Source organism: Talpa europaea (assembly GCF_964194135.1).
Source record: "Talpa europaea genome assembly, chromosome: 15".
In the NCBI taxonomy this organism is placed as follows: Eukaryota; Metazoa; Chordata; class Mammalia; order Eulipotyphla; family Talpidae; genus Talpa; species Talpa europaea.
The window spans coordinates 76,898,663-76,923,651 of record NC_140083.1 but is presented as its reverse complement, the minus strand read 5'-3'; the positions used below and the strand labels follow the sequence as shown (position 1 = coordinate 76,923,651).

At 36.0% G+C, this 24,989-nt stretch overlaps 1 protein-coding gene across 1 annotated transcript in view; it reads right to left on the bottom strand.

Annotated features, from left to right (window-relative positions):
- Nucleotides 1-24,989, bottom strand: part of SPATS2 (spermatogenesis associated serine rich 2) — a gene marked incomplete at both ends in the record, with an annotated part of 51,046 nt that overhangs the window by 18,807 nt on the left and 7,250 nt on the right. Inside the window, 6 exons of the mRNA XM_084256338.1 lie at nt 2,381-2,516; nt 5,372-5,551; nt 7,268-7,529; nt 14,554-14,603; nt 15,681-15,789; nt 18,111-18,190. Of these exons, the coding sequence (XP_084112464.1) occupies nt 2,381-2,516; nt 5,372-5,551; nt 7,268-7,529; nt 14,554-14,603; nt 15,681-15,789; nt 18,111-18,190 (817 nt within the window). The remainder of the gene's footprint in view (nt 1-2,380; nt 2,517-5,371; nt 5,552-7,267; nt 7,530-14,553; nt 14,604-15,680; nt 15,790-18,110; nt 18,191-24,989) is intronic.

Sequence of the window (24,989 nt, the reverse complement as noted above, 5' to 3'; positions counted from 1 at the left end):
GTATAGAATTTTCAATAAAATAGAATTTTTAATATAAAAGCAAGCTGAATATTTATCTTGTTACTATTTTTCACCAACACATTATATGAGTCACCAAAGCAGTTTCTACATTCCAGCTCAGGCTGTACTCGTTATTTTGCTGCTTAATAGCCTCAAACTCAAGTCAACTAATGTCAGGCAAGTTTTATTAACTAAGAAAAGTAAACTTGGGCCTAGAGATGTCTATAATTGAATCACCAATGAGAACAGATTTTAAGTTTTATACACTGGAAAGCTTCTGAGCTGCCCTTCCCACAGGTGTGTGTCAGCTTTCATTTGATCTCAAAGTGAAAGCAGTTACTCGTATAATTTCCCTAGTGTCCGATCAGGGATAATATGTTGCATATTTACTGTTGCATATTTTTTAGATAGCTATTCTTTTCTTTTCTACTATAACCAACCAATACACACAAAAAATGGTTTCCTAAGTGACTCAAAGCTCTGGTTTGGTGCCAAATAAAGTTAGCTCAACTGCCAATTAAATCTTGAAGTAGTAGCTACAAAGGGCATTGAAATAAGGTAGTTTAAAAATCCAATCAGCCAGAAAAAGGGCTTATACCAGCAGGAAAGAGTAGGTAATCTCTTCCCTCAAGTTAAATTGACCTGGTTGCTACCCCTGCTAATCAATCCTAAAACACAGTTCCTAGGCAGGAAAACCTTTTCACTTGTCCTTGGTTTCCAAGTTGACAAGAATTCACAAATTTCTCTCCTAGAGCTGGATTTCCTGGTTCAGGCTGGTTCTGAATGGAATCAGATCCTATGTCAAGTAATCAGTGAGCTAAACAATCAAGGAGATGAAAGGCTTATCGAGACAAAGTTGTGATAACTTACTCTTAGCTTTTCATTCTTTTCCAAATAACCTAACAATATCTTATATGATGATATCTAGGACAAAGGGCATGATCCTCCCTCCCAGGGGTTTAGAAAGAGGAGAAATTCATTACCTAGAAAATTTTTCAGATGTTAGAGCTTAATACAAGACAAATTTGGAAAAATTAGTTGTATTTAGAAAAATACAAAGATAAGAGATCCGAATAGGCTGGGAAGGTGATACTAACATATGGGAGAGAAAATATGAATGTTAAGTTTTGACACAATGCATAAGCTGGCTAGAGCAAAAATGTATTTAAGAACAACAGAAAATATGATACTATGTTCCAGTTATGAAACCTGAAACAGGAAAGCATGCGTAAACTAGTAGATTTTTCGTTTTGGTGATTTAATGAACCTACACTATATACCACACTTTGCAAATGATAAAAGGGTCAGCAATTGTTTTGGAGACTTTATTTTCGTTAATTCATTTTTTCTAAATTTAATTCCAGAGACCAGGAGAACTGAGGCAACCCACATTCCTCTATATCTTATCTGTTGTGGCATGAAGTGACCAAAGTGTCTGTGAACAGAGACATGGTAGAATGACCTAAGGAAAGTCCATAGATGGTAAGAAAATGGAAGGATGTTGCAAGGAAGAGTGATGCTGGTTCTCTCTAGTCGTGAACACTTCCTCTCATACCTCAGATATCGGCAAGTCTTGCAAATAAACAGAGAAGACAGGCCTAAATCCCTAAACATCAATCTAGCAGCTTGTCTTCCCATCATTTTACTTAATGTGGTCCTTACAGCTTTTTCATTTTCAAGAAAGTCCCTTATGAAAATGCAAATAGCTCCTCAAGAAATTATGACTTATCAGTTGACATCTTAACATCTAAAAATTACAGTACGCCAGTAGTCAAAATATTAGAATGCATTTATGCCCCCCAAAGATTCTATAATAAAATATATTTGACAAATAGCATAGTTCCCTCTTGAACAGGCAGAGAAGTCCATAATTCAACTTTTTTAAAACATCAAACCTCTTTAACTATACCAAACCGTATTTCCCCTACATAGCACACAGTTATTGTTCAGAACAGTTTATTTTAATTTTTTGCTTTCAAATGATTAATGATGGGGGACAGAAGAGACTATTAAGATGAGGTGCATTAGAAAGGTAAAAGGAGGTAAAAAAGCAAAGACAGATATTTTCTACCTTATAATTTTATTTTAAAATATCCCATGTAACTGGTTACGGGTTTTTGGTTAAAATAAGGATACATGATCTATTCTACAAATATTTATCCCTTTCCAAACTACTAACCTCAAGACCGTTTCTAAAGTACTGTGAATTCTCTGTATCACTCATTCCAACACTATGACCGAAATACATAAAATAATGCAAAAAGATAAATATATCATTGGATTTTTAAGTCTCTTTCTTAGTTAGGAATTAAAGAACTTGGTGAATGATCTTGAAAGTGACCATTTTTGGGCTACTGATATCAAATGCAATCTAACTTACCAGCTCTGCAATTCAGCAAAGGCTTGTTTCATTTTCTTAATGGAAGCATCCATCTCTTCTTTAACTACAACTCGATACCGTGCAAGAGACACTGTGCAGCGCTGGAGGTCTTTCACAGATTTTTCAATATTGGAGCCTTGGAAAAAAATCAAGGATTAATTAAAAAAAAAAAAAGGAGCATAGGTATCTTGAAAATTGGTGCTGAACACCTAAGCATGTAAAATAACAAATGTGTAGCATGTAAAATAACAAATGTTTCCTATATTCTTACTACAGTCCTACATCTACCTTGACAAAAAACTATGTTTTCATAGATTTTTTTTTGGGGGGGGTTGCATTATGATTTAACTGCACAAAAATTTGAAATTACAAGTCCTTTAGCTTCCTAAAAAGAAGGTCATACATGCCTCCATATTTAATTCTGCATTGTTACATTTGAATCATACAGTGACTTTTTTACATAACGATGTATCAATTTAAAATGTCCATGCAACACCTCAACATAGATAAATATCCAGGCCAAGATAGAGTTACAGAAACTGGATTTACCCTCCTGTCTTAAACAACTGAACATACAGACAAAATACATGAAATAAGGGCTTTCAGACAATGGACAATAGGCAGCACTTTTCCCATGACAAAACAGAAACAAAAGTGAGAACTGTGACTGCCTCAGGAGTTTCCAGGCTGCAATGTAAGGAAGAAATATCCTAAATGAGCCTGGAGGTCTCTCTGAATTGAGGGGACAGAGTTGAGAATTCGGGGGTGGGGAAGGAGGGCAAGGTATCTAGAATGCTCAGGGCAGAGTACTGGAGAAGAGGGAGAAGCACAACGATGAGAGAGTTGTACAGAGAGCTACAGAGGATTCTGAGTGTACTGGTGTGAAGAAATTACCTGAAAGAGTGAAAAAGAAACACTGGACAAAACACTGGACAGGAACAAGGAGAACAATGTCCAGAGCTCACCCAGGCCAAGAGTAGTTCATGTTCACATAGTCAGAGCAGGGCACCAGGTAGAGCACTTGGAATGGTACTGCCTCAGTAATGAAGTAAATTAGCTTTAAATTAAATGATGCTCCAGTTCTACCTAAAAAAGCTCAAAAGCAAGCTTCAAATTGTTTCCAAGTAACTTGATCCCAGAATAAATCACAAGAATATTTAAAGAAATACAAACATACTTAGTAATCAACAAAGCAAAATCTGAGGTCTCCCTGGTGGTGCAGGGGTTAAAGTCTTAGCACCATGAAGCTATTCAAAACTACTGCAGCAAGAGTTCAATCCCCGGCCAGGGAGTTACCCACATGGCGCAGCAAACCTCTCCTATTTTGCCTGCTGCTCCTTTCTGCAGTGTATTTCAGTAGATCTGCCTGTTCTGTTCCCACTCTGTCTCTGCACCCCTGCACCTCTGGCCTATACCTCAGTTCTTGTATGCATAAATAGCATAAATAAATAAATCTTAAAAAAACAAAATAGCAATATCCACAAAGTCTGGAACCCAACAAAAAAATACTGGCATACAAGAGGCAGAAAAATATGATCCACAATAAAGAGTAAAATCAATTAACAGAAACTGATACAGAAATGACACATGGAATCACATAGATATGGACATCAAAAAAACAAATATAATCAGATACTATGTTTGAAAATGTAGAGAAAGTGTAAGCACGTCAAGGAAAGACATGGAAAATATTTTAAAAGATCCCAAATGAATCTAGAGATGAAAAAAACATTGTCAGCTATGAAAAATATATTGGATGGGATTATCAGATTTCAAATGGTTAAAAAAAATAAATTTTGGGGACCTCCCCGGTGGCGCAGCGGTTGAGCGCTGGGTTGCGAAGCTGCCCGCAGCCTCTGTGGCGCCAGTTCGATCCCCGGCTGCTCCCCGGCCACCGGAGGAGGGTCCCACATGGCGCGCAGCCCTCTCCTGCCGCCCGCTGCTCCCCTCAGCAGTGTACTTCGGTCCCTCTGCCTGCTCTGCTCCCCGCTCTGGCTCTGGTGAATTCTCTCACCCTCCCGCGCTTCTGACTGCACCCAGTGCTTGTATAAATAAATAAATAAAAATAAATCTTTTAAAAAAAAAAAATAAATAAATAAATTTTGGAAGGGGGAGAGGTGAAATCTGGGGGCAGAGGTAGCACAACAGAGTTTGGCAGAGGACTATGGGTGCTCTGGTAGTGGGACAGCTGTAGTGACCACTCATGAGCAGAGAAATCTTATATTGTCAAAATATTAACAAGAATATAAAATAGAACTTCATTAATAAAAAAAAAGTTTTAAAAAGATTAAAGTTGTAAAAAGCGATTTTAGAAACCATCCAAAATGAAAAGAAACATGAAAAAAGACCAAAAAAAAAAAAAAAACCCCAACCTATTAGGTATTCAAAACTCAGTAAATGACAAGATTTAGTAGAATTTAACTTACCATATAGACATTACAAAATTGATAAGGATTTCTCTCTGTAGTAGAATTTGAGTTTGAAGTATTATATGTGGGTAATCCAATTTTTCCAGAGATTAAATACATTCACTTACTCTAATACATTTTAACTAGTTTTGAAGACTTCTATCAACCTTTCTATATCCACCAACATCAAAATTATATGTACAATTAATAGCTGGAGTAACAAATTCAAAGTTTATAATGTATCAACATAAATTTTTTACTTATTTCAATTTTTTACTTACTTACAATTTTTTACTTATTATTCTCCCTCATCTCAACTGGATTTCTTTTAAAATCTAGTAAACGCTTTCAGCCCTTGTAACTTTTTGTTTAATAGTCTCAGACTTGCTTTTCTGTACTACGCTGAGAGTTACGTTAGAGAGGTGAAAATGAGCTTCACTAATTAAATTCAGCTCATATTGAATAAATAATTCAACAAAGAATTGTTCTTCTGCAACCTTATCTATGGGGAAAAAAGGGATAATTTTATCTTTAGCCAAAAATATAGTTTTTAAATTTCTCTTGAAGATAGCCTCTGATTTACCTAGTTTTTTGTTGGTAGAGGAGAGTGGAACATCTTCCATGCCCAGATTTGAAAACTGAGGCCCTGTATTAGGTCTTGAGGAAGATTTGCCAGCATTCCTATTTTGTTGAGAATTCTGAGTAGAATGCATAGTCAAAGCCTTGGACTCATAATCAGAGACACCATTCTCCAACACGGACCCTGTTCAATGAAAGACAACAACAGTATTTTAGAGGTAAATTAATCACGCAGTATACATACATACAAAAAGGTAAAACTGTTTTAGGCAAAAAGATGCCTATTAAAAAGGTGTGAACAGGGCCTCCCTGGTGGTGCAAGAGGGTAAGATGCAACCTATGAAGCTGTCCGCAGCCACTGCAGCATGAGTTCGATCCCCGGCCAGGGAGCTGCCCACATGGCACAGCAGACCTTTCCTGACTCGTCTGCTGCTCCCCTCAGGAGTGTACTTCAGTCAGTCTGCCTGTTCTGGTTCCCACTCTGTCTCTGGTGAATCCTCTCACCCTCCACCTCTGGCCTGTACCCCAGTTCTTGTATGCATAAATAAATAAATCTTAAAAAAAGAAAAGAAAAAGGTGTGAACAAAGCAGCTGACAAATAGACCAAAGAGCAAAACCTTGGATGAATCTATTAGTAGTGTCTGACTTAACACTGGCATCTTTAATGAAGAATTCTGTGTTAACTCCTCCCTAGATAGCTTAGTTCATTCTCTGTACCTTGGTAGCTTTCTGGTAGCTCTGGGAAAATGAAGACAGACAAAATCACCAGCTTCTGATAACTTCTGTACATTATGTTGTGTAAAAAAGAGTTTTCTCCTATCCCAGGAAAAGAAGAGCTTTTATTTTTTTTAAAAGATTTATTTATTTATGCATACAAGAATGGGGGTACAGGCCAGAGGTGTGGGGGGTGAGAGGATTCACCAGAGACAGAGCGGGGAACATAACAGGCAGATCGACTAAAGTACACTGCTGAGGGGAGCAGCGGGCGGGTGCGGCAGGAGAAGTCTGCCGCACCATGCCGCACCATGTGGGACCGTTGCCAGTGGTCGGGGATCGAACCGGCACTGCAGAGGCTGTGGGCAGCTTCGCAGCCAAGCGCTCAAGCGCTGCACCACCAGGGAGGCCCGAAAAGAAGAGCTTTTAAAACATTAGGGCACGGAAAGGGTAAAAAGCTAGAAAAGAGAAGAAAGCTAGCTCAGGGAAAAATGGAAATGACTATCATTGGTTTATTTGAGGGCAGTGCAGGGGCTATATTTTTCTATAAGTCTTTGTGTGTATGCAAAAATAATCAATGAAAGAAGATCCAAAATAGATGATATAGTTCATGTAACACAGGCATTATGTGAAAGCCAGCCGAAACAGAGCAAGGGGAACCAGATTAACAAGCAATTTAAAAACGATTTTAAAGGAGATATTCCCAATATCTTCCCAATTTCTCTACAAAGTAGTAAAACAAAAAGTGTAAGATATTTGAATATACAACTAACATTAATCTCAACTCTATAGAAAATAAATGTGGGACTATAAAAATCAAGTCTACTTCTAATGAAACCATGGCATAGTTATTATTATATATTCCTTACTGTGTTGGGTCTTAGAATAATAATGACTCACCATCATCATTTTCCTCAAGTGTGAAATTAAAGAAAACATCTTAAGATCACCCTCTCTAGTCTCTAAGAACAAAGGGACTAGTGATCTAGACAACAAATATATAAGACAATGAAATAAGATTTATATTTCCAGGCCTTTGATAATTGCAAAATGTGACTCACCTAAGAGAACAAAACTGAAAAATAAAAGACTAATTAGATTTAATTTATTGATTGACTTCTCATCCAGGAAGTCCCTATATTTTTCAACTGAATGCAACTTTTCAAAGATCTGTTAATAAACTCACCTGTTCTATCCAGCATATCTGGCATGGCAGACTCTGGATCCTCCAATTCTCTGGCATCTATTGAAAGTGTCTCCATACCTTCACTGAATGAGTCTACAGACTCAGTGTCATTGATGGCACCATTGACATGATAACCATTAACACCACCCCTCTCTGAAGAAGGTGCAGACTGCTCTTCTTGAAAGGAAACCGATTTACTGGAATCTGGGATACTGTTACTTGCTTCTGCTGCAGGTTTTGGTTTGCTTTTCTTCTTTTTGTTCTAATGGTTATAAAAGATTTGAAAGAAAAGAAAAAGAAGATCCCCCAAAACCAAAAGGCAACTGATGTTATTAATTTCTCATACACTCTTCTAGAAGTTGAAGACATTTTTTAATAGCTTGAATTACTGACTAAAATAATCATGTATAAAATGCTTTGGATAAACTAGAACACACAAATACATTTATCCACAGCAAAATCTACCATAAGCAAAACCAAAAGTTAAATTACTAAATGTAAAAAAATATATGTAACATATATAACAAGCTAAATATATAGAGTTCTAAGAAAAAATACAGAATAACGCAATAGAAAAAAAAAAGTATAGTACCAAGTTAAATGCAGCCTTTGTCTTATACGAGACATAAACTAAAACTGTACTACACAGGATTCTGGGATGACAGAGAAGCGTCAGGAATCTGTCTCTCTACCCAGATGATGAGTACAACAGCAAAATCTGTCTAAAGTAACTATTTTGGAAGGCTGGAATCTACTGAAGATTTGTAGTTTCCAGGGGAATACTTAGATGGTAATATGTGGTTAATTTTGGTCAATTTCATTTCTTAGCACAGTAGCAGCCTCCCACCTCTTACACTAACTGCCCCCTCAGTGAGGGACAGGCAGCTATCACAGCTTATGTATGCCGGAGTAGGCAAAAGGAACCCTATGTCCAATACCAGGGATCTGTGTTAAGATCACTGATTGTTGCATCTGATCACAAAGGTAGAGAGAGAGAGACAGGCAGCCATTGATATAAGCCCTTCCCCTTTTGGCCGAAGTGACTTTCAGGAGGAATTAAAGGGATAATCTCCTCCCCCACACTTCATTTTTGTCCTTTTTTTTCCATTTTGGGATCCAAATATTAAAGACTAGTACTTTCAAATACAAGACCTTATACAGGGAAAATCTCAAAGAGACCACATGTGCCCAGGTAAGGCTCAAAAGAGCTGTGATCTCAAGTTTACACCTCAGATATGCCCATGGCAGAGAGAGCTTAAAATAATCCAAAAACAAACAGGGGAAAGCAATAAATAATAATAATAAAAAAAAACTTCAGCAAACCTAAAGGGGGAGAATATGATTTCCAGATTTACCACCATTCAAATGTCCAGTTTTCAACAACAACAAAAAAAATCAGAAGGTACACAAAGAAACGGTTCATTCAAAACAATACAAAAATGAATCAACAGAAACTGTCCCTTGAAAAAGACCTGATGGCAGATACATTGAAACTTTAATCATTGTAATCAAAGAATTAAAGGAAGACAAGGATGAAGAAAATGAAGAACAAAATGGACATATCAATAGAAAGAAAAAAAAAACTAAAAAGAAAAAGGAAATTTTGAAACAGAAAAGTTCAATAACTGAGAGAAAAATTCATGAAGGATTCAATGGTAGATTGCACAGGCAGAAAAAAGAATAAGTGAACTTGAAGATAGAACAATGGAAATAACTGTAACTCAGCAACAGAAAGAAAAAAACTGAAGAAAATAAACAAAACCTGCAGGACATATTAGCCCATGACAACATAAAGTGGACCAACATGCACCCTAATACCAAAACCAGACAAAGACACCATAACACAAAGAAAACTACAATTTCTCTAATGCACATCTTCATCAAAATCTCATTAAACCAAATTCAACAATGCATTAAAAGGATCATACAATATGACCAAGAGGGATTTATTCCAGGGGCACACAGATGGTTCAATATCAGAAAATCAATCAATGCAATGCACTATATCAATAAAAGGAAAGACAAAAGTCACATAAGCTTATCAATAGATGGCAAGAAAGCATTTGATGAGATTCAAATCCATTTGTGATAAAAAATCTTCAAAAAAACTGTGGACAGACATACCTCAACAAAATAAAGGTTATAGATGACAAACCCACAGCTAACATCATTCTCAATGGTGAAAAATTGAAGGTTTTTTCACTAAGATCTGATATAAGACAAGGATGATCACTTTCATGACTACTATTCAACATAGTATTAGAAGTACTAGATACAGGGCCTCCCTGGTGGGGCAAGGGGCTAAGACCCAACCTATGAAGCTGACCACAGCCACTGCAGCACGAGTTCGATCCCCAGCCAGGGATCAACCCACATGGTGAAGCAGACCTCTCCCGCTGTTCCCCTCAGCAGTTTGTTTCAGTCAGTCTGCCTGTTCTGTTTTCCACTCTATCTCTGGTGAATCCTCTCACCCACCACACCTCTGGCCTGTACCCCAGTTCTTGTATGCATAAATAAATAAATCTTTAAAAAAAAAAAAAAAAGAACTACTAGATAGAGCAATTAGGCAAGAGAAGGATATAAAAGGAATCCAAGTTGGGAAACAAGAAATAGTTATCATTTGCAGATTACATGATAATATATATAGAAGAGCTAAAGAGTCCACTAAAAAACTAATTGAAATACTGTATCAGTTGAGAAAGCAGCAGTTACAAAATCAATATGTAAAGTCAGTTGCCTTCCAATACGCAAACAATGAGGTAGAAAATGAAGAAATCAAGAAAACAATCTCATTTATAATTGCATCAAAACAAATTAAATACTCAGGAGTAACCTTAACAAAAGAGGTGAAGGACCTATGTAAGGAAAAACTAAAAAACCACAAACTAAAATAGAAGACACAAAGAAATGGCAATTAAAAAACACAATGGAGGGGAAGAGAGCAAGATGGTGGCAGAGTAAAGACTATTACAGGCTCACCTCTTCTGAGCCCCTTTCCTGAGGGGGAAAAAAAGCTAGTTAGGACATGGAAATAACCTAAGTGCCCACTGACAGAGGACTGGATTAAGATACAGTATATCCACACAATAGGATATTTTTTTAGCCATAAGTAAAAGCAGAATGTTGCCTTTTACAGCAAAATGGAAGGCGTTTGAAGGAATTATGTGCAATAAAGCAAGTCAGAAGACAAAGATAAATATTGGCTGTTTACACAGTGGAACATTTAACAAAGGAAAATGTTTATTGAAAACTCATGACCGCCTCCCTGGTGGCACAAGTGGTTAAGATGCAGCCTGTGAAGCTGTCCGTAGCCTCTGCAGCACAAGTTCGATCCCTGGCCAGCCAGGGAGCAACCCATGTGGCGCAGCAGAGCTCTCCTGACTCGCCCACTGCTCCCCTCAGCAGTGTACCTTGGTGGATCTGCCTGTTCTGTTCCCCACTCCATCTCTGATGAATCCTCTCATCTCCCACACCTCTGGCCTGTACCCCAGCTCTTGTATGATAAATAAATAAATCTTTAAAAAAAAAAAAAAAAAAACTCATGACCAACCAAAAAAAAAACCTGATTAAAAAATGGGCAGAAGAATTAAAAAGGCATTTCACCACAGAAGATATACAGATAGCCAACAAATACATGAAAAGACCTTCCATGTGGCTTACCATTAGCAAAAAGCAAATCAAAACCACAATGGTATTTCACCTCACACAGGTAAAAAATGGCTGTATCAAAAAAGAGTCAAGAAATAATAAAAGTTGGTGAAGATTAGGAGAAAAAGGAACCCTCGTGCACTGCTGAAGGGAATGTAAACTGGCACAGCCAGTATGAAAACAATTATTAAAATTAGAACTACCACTTAGTAACCCCACTTCTGGATAGTTACATGAAGAATATGAAAACACTAACTCTTATCTAAAAGATATATGCATTCCTGTATTTATTGCAGCTCTATTCATAACAGTCAAGATATGGATACGTGTCCAACGATGAATCAATGGATAAAGATATGGCATATATACACGATGAAATACTACACTCAGACAGTAAAGAAAAAGATGAAATCTTGCCATTTTTGACAGCATGGATGGACCTTGAGGAAATTATGCTGAGTGAAATAAATCAGAAGGAGAAAGACAAATACCACAATGATTTCACTCATTTGTGGAATATAAAGAAAACAAAAACAATACCTTCAGCTCTGACAACAGAATGGTGGTTACCAGAGCAAAGGAAGGGGATGGTGATGACAGCATGGGCCAGCTGGCTGGTGATGGATGACTAGATATTTAGTGGTGGGCATGGTGAGAAAAAGTACTCTTGGAACTTACTGTTGTAAACTCTCAATTAAAAAGAGGAAGAAGAATCTCTCTGGGGAAAAAAAAGAATACTAATAAAGGAAGTGAGACTACTGAGGTTAAGAGGGGGGAGGGTAAAAGGGTCAAAAGGGTATAAAGGATAGTGATGAAATAAACACACATCTATCCCCCCAAAAATTTTTTAATGTGTACAAATAGTCAACAAAAACATGAAAAATGTTGAAATCACTAATCATTAGAGAAAAGAAAATCAAAATAATGAGATACCACCTCATATTCATTAGGAAGGCTGCTATGAACAAAAGAGAAAGCAACCAGCACTTTATTGGCTGTGGAGGATTTGGAGAAATTGGAACTCTCATGGAAGATGGAAAAGAGTACATTTGCTATGGAAAACAATATGGCAGTTCTTAAAAAAAAATTAAAACTAGAATTACCAGAAGATACAGCATTTTCTCTTTTGGACATATACCCACATGAATTGAAAGTAGGGCCTCAAAAAGATATTGGTATACCCATGTTCATAGCAGCTAAATAGCTAAAACTCAAAACTATCCACTGATGGATAACTCTGACAGTAACAGAATGACAAACACTGGATGATTTCACTTAGATGAAGTAGTCAAATTCACAGAGACATAAAGTAGAATCGTTATTGTCAGGGACTGGGGGGAAAGGATAATGGGGAGTTACTGTTTAATGGGTATAAAATTAGTAAGAATCCTGGAGATGTATGGTGGTACAGCATTATGAATATATTTAATACCATTAAACTGTACCCTTAAAAACAGTGAAGATCATAAATTTTATGTGAAAAAAATTGAGAAAAATATATAATGTACTTCAGTATCATTTCTTATCTACTAGATGAACAAAGATCAAAAAGTTTTGTAACACATAGGATGGACAGGGTTGAATATAGAGAAAAAACAGGCATTCTCCTGTATCACCTGTATGAGTAAGAGTGGTACTGTGTATGGCAATCCAGTGATACTTATCAAAATTACAAATGCACACATCCTTTGATTCAACTGTTCCACTTCTAGGAATCTGTCCTAAACAAATACTGACGTGTAAAATTGAATATATATAAGGCTATTCATTGAAGTATTGTTAAGAACAGCAAAGGATAGGAAAAACAATCCAAATGCTGATCAATAAAGAACTGGTTAAATAAATTACGGTACATCCAAACAGTAGGATGACTATATATATATACAAAAAACAATAAACCACTTTTTTTTATTGACATAAAACAAGCTCTAAAATACATTACATTAAAAAAGAGCAGAGACTATATATTTATATTTGCTTGTAAATGCATAAAATATCCTGGAAGTTACATAAGAAATAACAGTATTTACTTCTGGGGTGGAGAACCAAATGGCTAAGGAACAGGGATGGAATAAAAACATTTCAGCGCATTAACATTTTTGGAACTTTGAGCCACATGAATATCTTACTTACTGAGGTAGTAAAATTAAAACATACAAAAAAGTCCTTTACTTTTTAATTCTTGTCAACTCACAGTTCTACTAGCAATTCTATTCCCAAGGCTAGACTGACATGACTGAATCAACATTCCCCAAAACCCTCTCTGGGGCCATCTCTGACAGGACTCTAGATATAATTTTCTCCTCCCACAGCTCTCATTGTTTTTTATATTAATTACTTCTCCATGTAAATTGGCTAAGTTTTCATACCACTATGCCATGACTATAACAACTACCCCAGTTACTGCTCATGGTGACATTCTATTGAACAGTTAACCAGATGAATTGGGTATTTGAAACTGCCCAAATGAAAATGTAACTGAAATGGAGGCATTTTTTCCTCTAAATTTTAAGAAATTTTTGTGCCCCAACAAATAATTTTCCAGCTTGATATGTACCTTACATTATTAATAATTTATAATTCTGGGTTCATAGATTAATATACTGGTGGCCTGCATAGCATACATAGCTATTTATGTTGAGTGAAAGTAATGGAAAGAAATTAATCAAACTTTCAAACCTACAGCTATGGAGAGCTTCAGGAGAATCTATAGTAAATATTAGGTTCTCCTTTGAAAAAATTCTCAGGGTGACTGAAGCCAAGACTGGTTTGGTCAGGACTGACAGAATTCCTAATGAAGTGGATTTAGAGTCATCTAGAAAGCAGTGTAGAACTCCAGCATCTAGAACATCCAACATCCCAAAGAGATCTCACAGAGACACATGATTAAATACTTTAAGCATTTACTGACATAGCTAGATTTAGAGTAAATCTGAGGGAAGCACTGAGACTAGCTATTATCTACTGAGGACAGCATTTTGACGTTAGTAGATAAGAAAGGAATGAGAATTAATGTGTTAGACATTGTATTAGGTACTTCTATTTGTTAGTATTACAAGGCACACGCAGGTTAAACAATTACCCAAGACACAAGCCAACATGCAGTAGAACAGGATATAAATCCAGTTCTCACCTGACTCCACAATTAAAGTGCTTTCTACTTTTCTAAATTAGAGTACCAGATCCCTCTGCAGAGCTAATAGTAGCAAAGTCCCTCTTTATGCTTTAAATCAAAGCTTATTAATAACTGAAATTACAATACAGTTGCCTGAATTAAAAATGTGGATTATTTTAACTGAACTGTGTTAAGAATGGTGTTAGAAATCACTGGACCAGATCATTCTCTCTAGTGAAGCCTGACTGTCCCAGAGAGCTTCTCTTGTTTTATCCCTGCCTAATATTACTATCTCCTCAGCAACTACACTGTGACAAAGTTCTTGTTTCCTGTCTTGAAACCACACAGAACAGATTGTGTGGGTACTCTATGTACATGGCTGTGTTTCAGGGCACAGAAGACTTTTTTGAATCATGTAAACTAATATGCATATGTAAATCTTCTTTCAAATTTTTTTTGCAGAACCTAATTTCTTTATGATGTAATTATCAATTCAGAGTTTTAAATTTAATTTCATTTTTACCTTTTTCTTGCCTGTTACTGTCCATTCTTTGAGTACTTCATTGGCACTACCTGAAAAGAGAAACCAATTACAAATTTCCTCTCCTATCACATACATGGTATCAAACAGGAATTAGGGTCCCTGCATTTTGTAATTGCTGGAGAACTTCCAAAGTTCCTTATAGGAAAAGTTAAGGAGCAAGTCTCTGAGATAATATAAGGTTATTATATCATGCTTTCCTTCTAAAGGAAGCCTGCCCATTTAGATCCCCCTTCTCCATGTAATCTCCTCAGTGAGTTCTTCTACGAAGAAACTAATATAATATAGTGTGACCATTTTGAAGCTTTAAAAAATTGATACAGCCTAAACCAAATACAAAGATGACCGGTTGTAGCCCAAGTATACCATCCCCTTTCCTCCCCACCTCCCTCCTCCAAGTTACACACAACTTTGGCGATACCGTTTTAGAGAGAGCTTTACACCATCCTACATCCAAATACCAATATTATAAAGAAAACAGATGATAAAGGAAAACCTTACAGTATACTAGGACCTGTTCATTCTATACTGGCAAATTTAGAAACGTATAATCAGAGACTTAATCTGACTTCACTGTTCAATGACAAAAAAGCTTCAGGTAAAGTTTCTCTCAAACGAATTATGTGGAAAACATTTGTAAAATACTCCTCAAATCTATAAACCTAAAGATTGACTAAGCCCTCCACTCTTCTATATATTATATAAGGAAACTCAAACCCATACACTTGACTCACTCACTGGAGGAAAGCTAAATCATATTTGAGCCTGGAAGAGAATGTTGAGTCTTTAAATTTGCCATCTGTAGTTTGGAGCTCTGAATCACTGCTCTGTCATTAGAAGTTTCTTAAATTCTTACTCAATCCAAATCCAGTCAAGTCCCTAACACCACTGGCCACACAATTTCTTCTTATATACCAATCAGACTATTATGACTCAAAAAGAGTTTTCTCCGCTTGTCTCATATTCCAGATATCATAAAGCTTAGGAATACACGTTATCATGGGATTTCCTGTATCATCTATGAAACACCAGGTTGCTGAGTGAATGTTATAAAAGTTTGAAGCAACTTCTACTTAATTAAACCTATTGAAAAACTGGGTTAGAATTACCTTCCATGAATGCTTGTACTGTTTTATCCACACAGTTATCATAGTGCTGCAAAACCAGGATGATTTCATTATTGCTTTTATTGGGAACTATAGCACGCACAGCATTTATCTGGAAAAGATAACAGGGTCATTTAATTCTACATCAGTAGGTGTCACTTAGCTGAGCCCATTACAAAGAATAACAGAAAGAATAACATTTTATTTCTAACAACAGGTATCACTGTTTACTACCAGTGAGAGTACATACAGCCATCTCTTGGGAATGACTTACAGATAAGTGATAACAACATAAAAAATTAATTTCAAAACTTAGAAAAGCAGATCATTTCTAGAAATGTGCTGGATTTTATTTCAAGAAAGGATGGTTTAATTTAGGTACTAGGTATTAATTTAGTATCAACATTTCCTCATTTTTTAGCATATTATAGAGAAAGAAAATTTAATGAATCATCAACGACTTAGGTTTTTATATAGCATTTTTGGAAACATTTATACTTATAGCATTTAATTGTATAATGCTGTAATGATAACTTGTAGTGATAATGTAAATTATTATAAACTATTTCAGGCACACAAAACATAATGAACACCATTATGTCATAGCCAGTTTAATAAAATAAAATAGGTGCATATGAAGCTTTAATGAAGTCCCTCATAAATCCATTCCTTCTCTCTAGATATCTACCTTGAATTTAGTGCTATTTCAATATTTTCATACTTTCATGATGTAAGTATCCACAGGTAATATACACTATTGCTTTGCATTGCATGAATATTATATTGTATATGTCTATGTTCAATTTGCTTTCTTCACATGGTTTTTTTCATTTTGAAAAATATATCTCATTTATTTATTTTAACTGTTATATAGTATTTTTATTGTATGAAGGTAGCCCACTTATTCATTCTCTTACTGGTAGATATGTATATTGTTTCTAAAGTTTGGATATTATGAAAAATTCACTAATGAACATTTCTATGCTTATTTGCACTAATCCTCAGTGTCTAAAAGAAAGTTCAACACATTGTTACCAATGGGGGGAAAAAGGGTCTTATGTAAGCAGCAAAAGAACATCTCTATCAAATATAAGCACTAGTACAATTTCTGAATAGTAGGATATCTATAATTTAATTAGAAAATACCAAATTGCACTTTAAAACAGATACCAAAATTTTTGTCAGATTTATTCCTAACAGTTTATATTTTTGAGATTAAAAATACACAACTTATAGTAATTGTGTATGATTTTATTTTTATATAACATTTTATGTCCAGCCACTTTAATAAACTCTTATTATTCCTAATAATTTGTTGCTTTCCTGGTTTTTCTATGTGGATCATTACACTGTCTAAAAATAAAGTTTTCTTTCTTCCTTTCCAACCCTTATAATTTTCATTTCTTATCTTACCATACAACATGAAATTGGCTATTTCTCCTAGAAGATCTGGTTCTTTTTGGTAGGCAGTGGTACAGAAACCAAGATGTAAGTGTTAAAGAGTGTTTATTGCTACTGGAGTCATTCTTTCTAGTCTTTTCCACGGACAGAACTAGCAGATTTTGTTTTTTAAAATGAGCCCAACATGAATCCCAGACACACTTGCCACAGAACTGTCAAATGGTATCCCATTTCCTTGGTTCTGTCTGTTTCTCTCTCTCTCTTTATTTTTTTGGCAATGATAATTGTGTTTTAAAAGTTTTTTAACTTTTCTAACGACAACAAAACAAGCTAGAACCTCTGCCATGCTGGGGAAAAAAAAAAAAGAAAGAAATACATGAACTCATATAGTAATCTTCACATTTTTGAGATGTGTAGAAAACTAAGCTCTGGTTAACTAGAAAATTGACATTAGGTAAAACCTAACAGATTCAAAGATAAAAGTAAGATTCTAATAACTTAAAATCTGAAAGTGTTATTAAACCATATAAATCCATGACTCCATAATCAATAATATACTTTTTTATAAGACAGAATATGTACATAAAGCGTTTTATGTTTGTCTCAATATAGCTGTTCAGAGATCATATTACTAAAAACACCTGGTTTTCTTTTAAAGGAATTTTTCTTGGGAGATTGATTTATTTTCTTGCTGTGAAGTTTCCTGAACTTAAGAATCCTATTCAAGTGAATGAGAAATCCTACTCAGACTGCCATGAGATAAATTTAGCCATATAAGTAATATAACATTAATTAACATTGAGATATCTTGAACAGAATTTGAATGAATATATATGAACATATGCAAAGAATGTCAGGTTTGCACATAACAGGACTTGATTCAAAACCTTCATGGTTACTTTCTGATACACAGTGGTATTCTCTTTTGTCAAAAATTTCACCTTTTTAATGAATTTGTATAGCCACTAAAAGTATTAGTACCTAAATTTTACTATGACATTCAAGCTTACCATCCATAGTAATTAGCCATACCTTCTCTTTCATGTTCTCAAAAGCTCCTCCCTGGGCCAGTACAGTATTGGACTGCAAATCAAAAATGAATCCTGATGAATCTGAAAGAATGAAAAGGTAAAAATACATTAAACATGATCTGAAACTAACATGTAATCCAGTTCCCAAAGAGAAAGACCAAGCCCAGCTGTTTTTAATTTAATTGTATTTTGGAAAATTCTATTTCATTTGCGTGCGCGTGTGTGTATGTGTGTGTGTGTGCGCGCTTTTATAAAATACAGTAACACTGGGCTTGTGGGGTAGAGTAGATAAAGAAGTTGTCAAGTTCTCTCCTTAACATGCCAGTTAAAAACTGAACAAAAATTACCAAAAACAACCATTTCAGGACTCTGGAAAATCAACCAACAGGCACACAACAAATTACTGAGAAACTGCTAGAGCCTTGTTACAACGGTTGGGTTTACACCCTTCTTGTCTAGGGCTGCTCCCATTCACCTATCTTCAGTTCTCTGGAGAACAACAGCTTTACCAGGGCAATACAAGCCATGAAAACCAGCAGCTTTATTGCCAAAGGGAGCTAACTCTATCTGGAGAGAAAGACAACCCCCTGCAAATTTGTCAGTTAAAGTAAATAACTTGCTGGAAATAGAAAAAGTTGCTGCTTTACTAGTCTGAAATTGGAGTCTGCTTGGCAAACAAGCAGAAAATTTAACAGGAAATCCTGGAAATGAAGTGTCTACAGAAAAGCTAGACCTCTCTCCACATCATCAGTGAAATGAAGAATCACACATGTAGAAAGTAAAAGTCAAAGCAAATGAGAAATGGCTGTACTCCTGAATCCAGATATATCAATCAGTAGAGGATAAAAGCCTGAGCTATTTGAGCACAACTTCATTCCAAATGATTGGCTGACCACTTAATATTGTAGACATGAGGATAAACACTAAGAAACAAAGTTTAAAAAATTGAAAATTACAATTTAAAAAAAATGTTCGGTTACATTAGTGTTTCTTCATGTGCGTGCATGGGGGGCCAGGCTAACTATTTTTAAAATACCCTAAGAAAATTAAATAAGAATCTAGGGTTAATACATTATCTAAATTAGTCACAGTTTACCAAAAAAGTTAAAAGAGTGACTCATACATAGGTAAAAACCTAACCACCAATCAAAAGAAATATACTCAAGAAGGCCCAGTAGGTTGACTTAACAAAGATTTCAAAACAGGTTATATAAGCATATTCAAAAGAGTAAAGGAAAATATGATCACACCGACTCAACAAATAGAGATTCTCCATAGAGAAATGTAATTCATAAAAAGAAATTCTAATTGAAAATATAATACCTGAATGAAAAATTCTCTAGATAGACTTAATAACAGATCTGAGATGACAGAAAAAAAGAGTTAGGTGACCTTGAAAACAGAGCAACAGAAATTAAACAATCTGAAAAATATAGGGGGGGAAATTGAGGAAACAAAAAAGAATAGAGCCTCAGTGGAGAAAACATTGAGCTTACCAATATACATATCATAGGAGTCCCACCAAGAAAGGAGTAAGAAAAAATTTTTTTATAAACTTATGACTAACATTTGATGAAACTTCCAAGATTCATACCAAGATGCATCATAGTTAAACTGCTAAAAACAAAGAAAAATCTTAAGAGCAACAACAGAAAAATAAATCAACAAAGCAGGGTAACAAAAATATGACATACAAAGAGAATGGAATATTTAAATATTGAGAAAAAAATGCTGTCAAAGAAGAATTCTATAGCCAGCAGAACTAGCCGTCAAAAAATGCAGGTGAAATAAAGACATTTTAAAATGCATTCCTCTCAAGACTGCCATACAAGAAAACTTAAAAAGAAATCTTTCAAGCTGAAAGGAAATAAAGGCAGACAGAAACTCAAGTCTAGAGAAAGGAATTCTAAGAGTACTCAAAATGGTAAATAGTGTAGTAAATATAAAAAACTATGTATATTTAATTTTTCTCATCTCCAAATTTCTTCAAAAAGGATAGGATTGTTTAAAGTAATGATTATAACACTGCACTGATGGGGTTATATTATAAAAAGATATATGTGAAAATAACAGTATAAAAGAGGGGGGGAAAACAGGCTATACTGAAATAAGTCACTATATTTTCCAGAGTTAAGACAGTATTAACCTGAAGTAGCTTATAATAAGTTAAAGATCCTTACTGCAATTCCAGAGCAAATCACAAATAATAACTATTTAAAAGATACCTTAAAAAAATTCAGAGGAATTAAATTACTAAAAATATATGTTTAAGGTGACGATAAAGGAATTATAGAAGAAAAAAGAAGACATATAGAAAATTGCAAATGGTAGGCATGAATTGAACCATACTTATAATTACATTAAGTGTGAATGTACTAAATAGTCAAAGGCAAAGTTGTTAGACTGGATAAAAAAGCAAAACCCAACTATTTGGTTTATTTAAGACACACACAATGGTTCAAAGACAAATAAATTGAAAGTGAAAGGATAAAAAAGACAATCTCTGCAAACAGCAACTTTAAGGCAGTTGGGACAGCTTTATTATTATTAGAAAAATTTAAAGACAGGAAATATTAAGGACAAAGAACACTTTGTAATGGTAAGAAAATCAATATAGTAGCAAGATACTATAATTATAAATGTACATACATTTACTAACAGCTCCAAAATATGTTGAAGACAGGACAGGAAAAACAATTTAACTATTATAGTGTAATATTTCAATACTTTTTTCTTAGGAAATGACAGAACAGAAAATCAAGAAGAATATGGAAGGCTTGAACATCATTACTACCCAACTTGATGTGACATATATGGAATACTCCACCTCAATACACACACGGTACATTTTTCAGGAAAAATAATATACAAGTCAATCACACCAAAAGAATGGAAAACTACAAATCAATAACCACCATACAGGTGTAAAAAACCTGTAACAAAATAATACTGAATGGCAACCAGTAACACAAAAAGTTTCATATACCATATCCAAGTAGTATTTATATCAGATATGCAGAACTGGTTTAACATCTGAAAACTAGTTAATATAATACTCTATATATTAATAATATAAAACTATATGATCAGGGCTCGCTGGTGGCACAGTGGGTTGAGCGCAGTGCTGTGAAGCTGTCCACAGCCTCTGCAGTGCCAGTTCCATTCCCGGACGGCCAGGGAGAAACCCACATGGCATGGCAGACCTTTCCTGTCACACCCGCTGCTCCCCTCAGCAGTGTCTTCAGTCTGTCTGCCTGTTCTGGTCCCCACTCTGTCTTTGGTGAATCCTCTCACCCTCCCGTGCCTCTGATTGTACCCCAGTTCTTGTATAAATAAATAAATCTTAAAAAAAAAACCACATGTGATCATATCAATAAATCGGAGTTTCTAAACCTTCAGCAGTATGGACATTTGGGGTCAGATAACTTATTGTTGGGAGGGCTGTCCCATGCAATGTAGAATGTTTATGGCATCCTGGAACAATACCTCTAGATACCAGTAGCACCCTGGCCCCAAGTAGTAATCACCAAAAATGTCTCCAGACAAGATCATAGAAGACCAGTTATAAATGACAAAAATAAACAAATGGCACACAGATCTTGCAGCCCCACAGAAGCATCAGCAAAGGTAGGGGTGGAGCAGGGTGGGAACAGCCATTGTTGGTAACCACAGTGAGAAGGGGACACATGCCCAACCTACACCATTGGATGCAGCACCATCTGCTTAACAGGCACAGCTCAGTCCCGCAGAGTGAGTTTGGTGGTTCAAACCCAGCTCACCCACTGGATGACTCAAACTTCAGAGATCACGACCCATGGGAGAAAGAAGCTGCAGGGAGGCAGGCTGGGAAGTTAAGACAACCTAAGCACAGAATGCAGCTTGCTGTGGAATGAAAGTTGATGTGACCAAATTTACCCATCAAATTGAGATCAAGTATGAAATCTCTGAGTCCCCACCTACCCCCACAAGGTAAACTAAGAAGAGAAACAAACAAAACTAATTACAGAGTGTCCCACTCTATTTCTCTCTTTCTCTCTCTGACATTCTCTCTCTCTCTCTCTCTCTCTCTCTCAAATACACACACACACACAAGCAAATAAGGCAACACACATGCCTAGAAAACAAGGAACATCTGAACAAAAGATGAACAAGCAAAATGAGAAAAATAGAGAAGTCCTGGAACAAATATTAAGGATACAGAAATAAAGGACCTATCAGAAAAAAATTTCAAAACAACAGTAACAAAAATGCTGGAAGGTCAAACAAAGGCAGATAGGGAGGTGTAAGGTCTTAGAAAGAAGATCTAGGAACAAAGAGTATGCTTCACCAAACAGACCGAATATATAAAAAGATCAGAAAAAAAAGATGAATTTAGAAAGCTCTTTAAATAGAATTAAACAGGGAGAAGAAAGTTTCAGAAAGAGTTTCAAAAACAGAAGATTCAAATTTACATCACACATTTAAAAAAGAGAAACAGGGCCTCCCTGGTGGCGCAAGGGGTTAGGACGCAACGTATAAAGCTATGCGCAGCCACTGCAGCATGAATTTGATCCCCGACCAGGGAGCTACCCACATGTCGCAGCAGACCTCTCCTGTCTCCACGCTGCTCCCCTCAGCAGTGTATTTCAGTCAGTCTGCCTGTTCTGTTCCCCACTCTGTCTCTGGTGAATCTTCTCACCCCCGCACCTCTGGCCTGTACCCCAGTTCTTGTATGCATAAATAAATAAATCTTTTTAAAAAACAGTGAGAGAGGAAACAATGCAAAGGGAAGATGGGGAAACTACAAGAAATATCAAACTCAATTAGAAGAGGAAATTTAGGAATAATTGGGATCCCAGAAGGAGAAGAGAAATGGGAGCATAAACACTATTCAAAGAAATAATAATTGAGAATTTCCCAAACCTAAAGAATGAATTAAATATTGATGTCCAGGAAGCAGAGAGCATACCTAAATTTTTAAATAAAAGGTATATATCTAGATGCATCATTGACAAATTATCAAAAATAAAAGATAAAAAATTCTCCAGGACACAAGGAAAAAAATAACTTATAAGTTATGCAATATAGATGCAATAACTTATAAGGCTCCCCAGACTCTATTCCAGACACTTTCCAGGTAACAAGAGAATGGAAGTATTCACTATCTTAAAAGACAAGAACAGCCAGCCAAGAATACTCTATTCCTCAAAATTATCATTCAAGGATGAAGATGCAATAAATGTTTTCCTAGATAAACAGAAGCTAGTGGTGTTTATCACCTCCAGACATGTCCTTCAAGAAATGTTGAAAGTTCTTCTATAAAAAAAGAAAAAAATGAAACACAAATTCCTGAGCAAAATGACAATAGGAATACAAACCAGAAGCATGAGTAAGACTATTATGAGTCAAGAACAAAACACTAGGGCCTCCCCGGTGGCACAGTGGGTTGAGCGCAGCACTGTGAAGCTGTCTGCAGCCTCTGCAGCGCGGGTTCGATTCCCGGCCGGCCAGGGAGAAACCCACATGGTGCGGCAGACCTCTCCTGTCGTGCCTGTTGCTCCCCTCAGCAGTGTATTTCAGTCAGTCTGCCTGTTCTGCTCCCTACTCTGTTCCTAGTGAATCCTCTCACCCTCCCATGCCTCTGGCCTGTACTCCAGTTCTTGCATAAAAATAAATAAACCTTTACCAAAAAAATTCTTAAAAAAAAAAAAAAAAGAACAAAACACTAAAGGGGAGGAATAAATGGCCAGAACTTACAAAGTTAAATGTCAGAAAGCAGACACCAGCTCACAAAGGACTTAAGACCACACGAATTAAAGTAAAACCCCTATGATAACTGCTCACCAAAAATTCAGAACAGAGATGCACAGACCAAGAAACAAAGAAACTGATACAAATAATAAGGAAAGTCATCCGGAAAGAGCAGAGAAAAATAAATGGAAAAGGAAACAGAAAACAGTTCATATCAATAGTGTACAGTCTGTATTACCGATTAAAAGACAGACTAACACTGTGGGTGTAAATTTCAGCCCTCCATCCTTTGTTTATGAGAGACCTATTTAAAACCAAAAGACAAAAACAAGCTAAAAATAAAAGGCTGGAGTAAGGTTATAAATGCTAATAATTCAAAGAGAAAAGGTGCATCTGCTATTCTCGTATCAGATAAAAGAGACATTCAACAAAAAAAGTAATCAAAGATAAAGATGGACACTACAATATGATCAAGGGAACAGTACACCAAAAAGATGTAACTGCTGCTAAAATTTATGCACCTAATACAGGAGTATCTAGTTATAAAAAGCAATTATTGAAAGACCTAAAACATGTTGACAAAAATACAATCATTGTCAGAGACCTCAACACACCACTAATATGAAGGGATAGATCATCCATAGAGAAAATTCAAGAAATAAAGACCTTAAATAAAGTGTTAGAAGAGATGGGTTCACTGGACATTTATAGAGCTTTCCATCACAAAAGAAATGAATGCACGTTCTTCTCTAGTGCACATGGAACATTCTCAAGAATAGATCGTATACTAGGACATAAAACATGTCTCAGAAAATATTCAGGGGGCCTCCCTGGTGGCGCAGCAGTTGAGCACTGGGCTGCGATGCTTCCTGCAGCCTCTGCAGCGCCGGTTCGATTCCCGACCGCCGGCGAGGGTCCCATATGGCATGGCAGACCTCTCCTGCCACGCCCACTGCTCCCCTCAGCAGTGTACTTCAGTCCTTCTGCATGTTCTGCTCCCTGCTTTGGCTCTGGTGAATTCTCTCCTGTACTTCTGACTGTACCCAGTGTTTGTATAAATAAATAAATCATTAAAAAAAAACATTGTATCAACAATCTTCACAGACCACAATGCTACAAAACTAGGAATTAGCCACAAAAATGATGCTGG